Genomic DNA, 6773 nt, shown 5'->3' on the forward strand with positions numbered 1-6773 from the left:
TCTCTGCCTGCTACTATAGTGGAGCAGATTTAGTTTTCCACGGAATCACTACATCAGTTTATCAAGTTGGCACTGTATTTACGATCCTAGTCTTAGTCGTTAGTGTCCATTCTCAGATAAGAGGCAGATTAATTGCCGGTGATACATGGGTCATCTAGTAGTGTCAAGTGCAATGCCTGCGCGGATCTATTCAGTAGAATCTCCATGCAGTCTGAGAGGAGTGGTGTTTGCTGGACTTCCTACACGACTCTGTGTTTGGTCTAATTGCAACAGGCTTTGGTTGTACCTGTGATAAGTCAAGCACCTGAAATTCAACTAGAACATAGTGTTGCGAAAGTCAAAGTCACACTCGCCTTTTCCCACACCCTAAATACGATTTAGACCTTCCTCACTCTGTATGTTGCTTCAGGGAAAAGTGTACGCTTTAGAATTAATTGTTAAGTAAATATAGGTGGAAGTGTTTGGAAAAGCCTTGAATGGATGTCAGACAAGGGACCAATCCTCGGGCTACCCAGTCTGAAGGCTTTATATACAACGACTTCATAGTAATGATATTCTGTCGAGTAAAAATGTTTAGTAATGTACTCTTATGCATTCAGTGGCGCTAAAGAGAAGAATGATATGAAGATTATATTAAAAAGAATAGAGAAGCAGGACGGCTCGTAAATATTTATGACATGATAATGTTATGAATGAATGCACTATCAATTAGAAATGACTTAGCATCACAAAAGGGGGTGATGGGAACCGCTAACACAATGTGTTTTAAATGTAGCCGACTCTACAGAAGAGCAATCAGGTTACACTGGCTAGTGTGTCACAGCTGTTGGTCCTCAGCTATTGACACTGTATGTCTGATACATAGCCTACATCTCAAACAGCTGCACACAAACTCTGCTGTGAGCACTTGTGTTTTTATGCCATCTTTTTCAATGTTTTTAACAGTGCTGTTTGGTCATGAATACATAGTCAAGCTATGCTCTTCATGGGTGTTAAACATAAAGTTTGTGTCTTTGATGACTAAAAATAGACACAAAGAACACAGAGACGTATTGCCAGACCTGATTCTATTCCCAGACCTCCATATGGCCCCAAAATAGCTGTAAAATCAGAACAGCGTGTTATGACATAGATTTACAGTTTCCTTTTGAATCACTGCAACAGCTTGACGACAGCCAGTAAAAAACGAGAGTATTGTGTTTTGCCTGTTGTCAGGTTAGTTATAACAGTGCTGTAATGGTATCATTCAGTGAACATCATAAAAGCACCCGAGTGATTCACTCAAAAGTGAGGTTACACATTTCACTCATTGAAGGTAATTCTGGTAGTGCTTCTTCTGGTCGTGTAACGTGCTACCCTATGTCCTCGTCGAGCGTGAGAATTGCAGATTGTCCTACCGCCAGGCTTTTCTGTGTCACCGCTTTTCCGGAGATGTGGGAGTTTGAGGGGGTGGCGTACGTTACTCGAGTGTTTTATTCTCTTGTTGCACACACATCAGGAAATCTGCCCGCCTCCAGTCTTTTAGGAATGAGGCAGAGTAGGCGAGCAACTCAATGCCATAGCCGTTGCGTCGCTGACAACGCTGTCGGACTCAGTGAAACTTCATTCAGTTCATTGAAGTATGAAGTAGGCAAACCGTTCTTGCTAAGACTCGAGGAGAATAGGTAAGCCTGATATATTATGTTGATAATCCTAAAAAAAAAACTAATACGGGAATGAGTGACCTATTCGTAATTTTGGCGAGGTGTGTTGGTTTCACTATTGCCATTCTAAAACGATAGGTTACGTTACGTTAATTACTGTAGATTTGGAACTCAACAATTAATTTAAACCGTGCCCAGGCTATACATCGGTGCAGAACATAGAGTTATACCTGTTAAAGAATGCTCTGCAGGGATACTAATCCTAGCGTTTTCACACAATCACTGGCTGCGAACAGGGAGGTGTGTTCCATGGACCGCGCATCTACCATGGGATGCGTGTGCTCTATCTTCGTTTATAACTGAGACTACAAATTCAACAAAGAATAACTATCGCTGTAGATGCCTTGAATTAGCTTAATGTATACTTACTCCTAATGAATATATCCGTTTACTCTCAATGCGCAAAGCAATTCCTCTCACCAACAGCGTTGTATGGTTCATGTAAGTTTGTGTTGTCATCAGCAGGAACCCCAGAACGGGTTAGCACCTCACCAGCAACGCCCCCACCAACGATGACTTCAGGAAATGATTGCGAAGCCCCTGCCGTAGTTGGCAGCACGGCGCAGAACGGGGAGAACAAGCCCCCTCAAGCCATTGTTAAACCCCAGGTCCTCACGCACGTTATCGAGGGCTTCGTCATCCAGGAGGGAGCGGAGCCGTTTCCAGTGAGTATATTCTCAGCATCCTTTGAAGTTCAAGGTCAAAGGACCGCAGTTCAATTAGGCATGTCAAGTTCACACTGACACATACTCAACAACCATCTTACTTTTATCTGTTGTCTTTTAGACATCACAGAAAAGACCCATTGAAGTATGTCCACTGCCGTTTATGCAGCCCTTTATGCAATGGTCGCTATGTTTGTCTACCACCGTAAAAAGGGTTTTCCGGTATCCATACTAGCAACAAACACTTAAAAAACGGTTTAACCGAAGTGGGACTGAGTTTAGGACATTTAAGGATATGCTACCCCCTAGTGGATAATACAGGAAGTGACCAAGTACAGTAGTCAAAAACAGTTTCTGTCACACCTGACTGTCACAACAAGGCATGCTGGCAAGAAGAGCATCGTTTTTTTTTTTTGTTGTTTTTTTTTGCTGTAACAAGGGTAAAATGAGTGCACTCCTTCAAAAACGTATACAGTCCTGAGTCCTCATATTTACCTCTTTTCATACAACATTTGCCTGTTATTTACTTTTTTCAGATGGAGAGGCCTCCCGTTCAGAATGACAGCCCAAAGAAACCAGACCAGCAGCTTCCATCTGACCCAGAGAAGTCCCCGGTCCATAACCTGGCCAACAACACTGATTCAGAACCAGAGGATACAAACCAACAGGGTGAGGGAGACTTCTTGCCATCACCAACAAAGGCCCATGACACAGTCAGAGGAATACTGTACTCACAGGGTTGATTCATTTATGCAATGTGCAAAACGTACCTTTCAGCAATAGAACATGTTTATGAAAGTCAGATTGTGTCTCTTTAACACTATGTGCTTGCAATCTTTTAAGATATGAATGAATCTGTTCCGTAATCAGTTGCTGGTCTCATATGTTTCGCCCATGTGTTCTTTTTGTTAGTGAGTTAGTTTGTTTTTATTATATGTCAGCTGTCTTTAAGAACAAAGAAAATGTCTGTTATACTATAGAAACCATGAGAGAAATAAGAGATTGGTGATTAAATTAGAAAATATGTGTTGCAGATATGAAGGATCAGGAGGAGGAGCCAAAGTTGACCTGTGAGTTCTGTGGTTGGGTAGACTTCGCTTACAAGTTCAAAGGCACCAAGCGCTTCTGCTCCATGGTGTGTGCTAAAAGGTAGGTCTGATGAAGAGCTTTGCCATGATATTTAACTCATGTGTGATTCATATATTACATGTTTACGCTTTTACAGTCAGTATTCGTCCAAACCTGGATTTAAGGCTGGACCTGCCTCTGTATTTTGTGAGCACCAAGGGTCTACTGGTCACAATTGCTGTGACACCTCTGATAGCATGGATAGAATGAAACATTCTGTCCTATGCATTGGCCTATATTTAGTCGTGGATGTCAGAAGTTATTTATTTATTTAAGATTAAAAAAATTATGGAAGATTTACATGCAGAAACCTTTGGAAGCAGCTGCATTGTTTGTAGTGTGTATGTTTTCAAAGTGTCACTTATTCATGCGTTGATGAAAACAGGAACAGCCAAAGCACTTCTCAGTTTAGCCATCTGCATCAGGGGGACACCTGTGGGAGAATAGCCATAGCAACAGTGTATTGTTTTGGAACAGGTATAACGTGGGATGCACCAAGCGGATTGGTCTCTTCCACCCGGACCGAACCAAAACAGCGAGTCGCTGGAGACGTAGGGCCCACAGAGGACGCCCGAGCTCAGATGCCAAGAAACAGGTAAGGCAGCACAAGCCACTCTCCCCTCTTCGCATGCACCTTTTACATTAACCAGGAAACACTTTTGGCACAGTTGCTAACACAGTTACCCATTATCCGAAGGTCCTCTGCCATGTGTATGTTGGGTAAAATGAACAGTAGTGTTATGTATGAAATACCTACAATATGGGAAGCAGAACATGAGAAATGTAATCATAAATAAAATCTTGTGGCTATAATAATGATTTTTAACAAGTCATAACTGTCTGTCTGTTTAGCCTAACCTTTTCTGCCAACCCGTATGTTATGTAATAGTTTATGAAACTGATGGTCAGTTGTTGTTTCTGTGTTTCAGAAACTGTCGACCCCTCAGCAGATGCATAGCGGCTCCATCTCGTCTCCCATGCCTTCCCAACCCAGCCAGGGTGAGTCGAGTCCCTGCTCCGACATGTCCAGCTTCGAGGAACCCCCCTCGCCACTCTCCGTGGCCAGCTCAGGGCCCCCAGGGCCTCAGAACGAGCCGAGCCCCGACCAAGAGGACGTCCGCGGTCGGGAGCTGCCCCTGCTGCCCCAGCACTTCCTTCCCTGTGACCCCACCAGGTGGAACGTGGAGGAGGTGTATGAGTTCATCCGCTCACTGCCAGGTGAGTGGCGCCACCTATGGTTGACTGTTGGGATTGTATGACGTGGTAACTGGTGAAATGGCCATACCAGTCTAGTTTAGATGGGAAGCACCTGATCGGTATGCATTACCTCCTGTGGGCAGCCATACAGTATGACATATTGTAGCTACGGTTCAGCACCTACTGTTAGTCAGGGTTTCTGCTGCATATTACAGTCTCATGCTCCTGTAACACTGTTTGAACATGCACTACTTTGACCACATATTAGTCCACTTAACAATTGTACTTGGGTGCTGAAAGATGGGTGGGTGACATTGTCCTCTCAGAAGTCTCAATGGGGTTCCAATTAGAACTTTAACATTTAGAATTTTCCAAAACAACCTTTCATCAAAGAATGTTTAATATAATTTTGGGAAGGTTCATGTTTGTGTTAATGAAAAAGGCTGAATTTAGTGACTAATTATAAATTAAACGATTAAGTATAAAGTAAAATTTAACTCTGACTATTATGTTACTATCTGACAGGGCTGGTACCTACATTAAAAACAATCACTCAACTGGAAAATTGACAACTACGAAGTAGATTCTAATTCATATTAAAAGTAGGGCAGCACAAATACATGGAGTTACTAAAGTTACTTTGCACAAAGAAAATGAATTGCTAATTAATATCATATTCAGTATCATTTAATCATTCAGTCATTTCACAACTCATGATCTTGGTGACTCGTTGCTTGTTGTCAAAAGAATGTGCTGGAAACGAATCATTACCTTATTATAGCCCTGGGTGTTTTGAGCATTTTTGCCATTCATGGTGGTTTTGGGTGTTCTCAGCCATAAGTAGTTGTTTTTGTCATCCTCGTCCAGGCTGCCAGGAGATAGCGGACGAGTTCCGCTCACAGGAGATCGACGGGCAGGCCATGCTGCTGCTAAAGGAGGACCACCTCATGAGTGCCATGAACATTAAACTGGGGCCGGCCCTCAAGATCTATGCCCGCATCAGCATGCTCAAGGACTCATAGCCCAAGAGTGTGTGTGTGTGCGTGTGTGTGTGTGTGTGTGTATGTATGTTTGTGAAAGCATGACGGTATGACTAAGAAAAGGCTCCAAGCCTTTGTATGTATGTGTATGCATGTGCATGTATGAGAGTATGTTGTGTGTGTGTGTGTGCCAGTGTGGATGTGGATGTGTATGTCTGTGTGTGTGTATGTCTGTGTGTGTGTGTGTGTGTGTGTGTGTCTGCACGTATGTGGGCTGGAGATGCCTAACAGAAGTCCTGTGAGCGGGCGGGAGGCCAAGGCCCAGCAGCTCTGTGGAACACGACTGCACTATGACTTTCTCTCTCCCCACCCTGCCCACGCCTCCGGCTGGCTCTGCTCCCGCGGGTGCATTAGCCGTGACCCCCCGCTGCCAGGTCATGGACACCCACTCAGAGAACCCGCTTCAGAAAAAAAAATACCCTTAAAGAACCGCCGGTATGGAACCACCCTTGAAGAACTCCAAGTAAAGAATGACACAAGAAGTCCATCATATGGGGAGAATGTTGTGTGCCTTGTCCTGTGAACTAAACGGATCTGGTCCTAGGCAGGGGCATGGGAGGAGCGTACTGACCCATATGGGGAGCAGGGAGGTGGGGGGCTACTTTTAGCTCACGTCCTCTGCAACTATGTAATGTTAGGATGTGTGTGATTTGCATAAGTCGATTTTTTTATTCACTCAGTGCTTTTCTATTATAAATAAATTATTTGTCTGTGTGTGAGTGTGTGTGCCTGTGTGTGTGATGTGTGTGTGTGTGTGTGTGTATGAGAGAGAGACAGAAACACAGAGACAGAGAGCGTTTTAAAAACTCAGAGATTGGTGCTACCTAAATATTTTGAAAGTACTGCTTACTTGATTCACACTCGCTACATCATTGGCCATGTGACTTACTTCATTTAGGTTTAAAAGGAAAGGCAAACATGCATTCCTGGTAGAAACCACATGGAGTGCAGGCAACCAAAAGCATATATTCTCCTTGTATTTGACTTGGCAAGGTGAGGCTCTTTCGCCACACTCTCCTATCATTTCTCTGTGTTATGTG

At 43.6% G+C, this 6773-nt stretch overlaps 1 protein-coding gene across 9 annotated transcripts in view; it reads left to right on the top strand.

Moving 5' to 3' along the window:
• phc2b (polyhomeotic homolog 2b (Drosophila)) overlaps nucleotides 1–6447 on the top strand; it is a 54501-nt gene extending 48054 nt beyond the window's left edge. For 8 of the 9 annotated variants that reach the window (XM_042088786.1, XM_042088787.1, XM_042088785.1 and 5 more), the window contains 6 exons: nucleotides 2166–2368; nucleotides 2905–3037; nucleotides 3403–3517; nucleotides 3974–4091; nucleotides 4426–4714; nucleotides 5561–6447. In XM_042088786.1, the coding sequence (XP_041944720.1) occupies nucleotides 2166–2368; nucleotides 2905–3037; nucleotides 3403–3517; nucleotides 3974–4091; nucleotides 4426–4714; nucleotides 5561–5715 (1013 nt within the window). In that variant the 3' untranslated portion in view covers nucleotides 5716–6447. The remainder of the gene's footprint in view (nucleotides 1–2165; nucleotides 2369–2904; nucleotides 3038–3402; nucleotides 3518–3973; nucleotides 4092–4425; nucleotides 4715–5560) is intronic. The other variant, XM_042088782.1, reaches the window with a different exon arrangement.
• Nucleotides 6448–6773: the final 326 nt, after the last annotated feature.

This window comes from Alosa sapidissima, chromosome 4 (assembly GCF_018492685.1).
Source record: "Alosa sapidissima isolate fAloSap1 chromosome 4, fAloSap1.pri, whole genome shotgun sequence".
Taxonomy (NCBI): Eukaryota; Metazoa; Chordata; class Actinopteri; order Clupeiformes; family Clupeidae; genus Alosa; species Alosa sapidissima.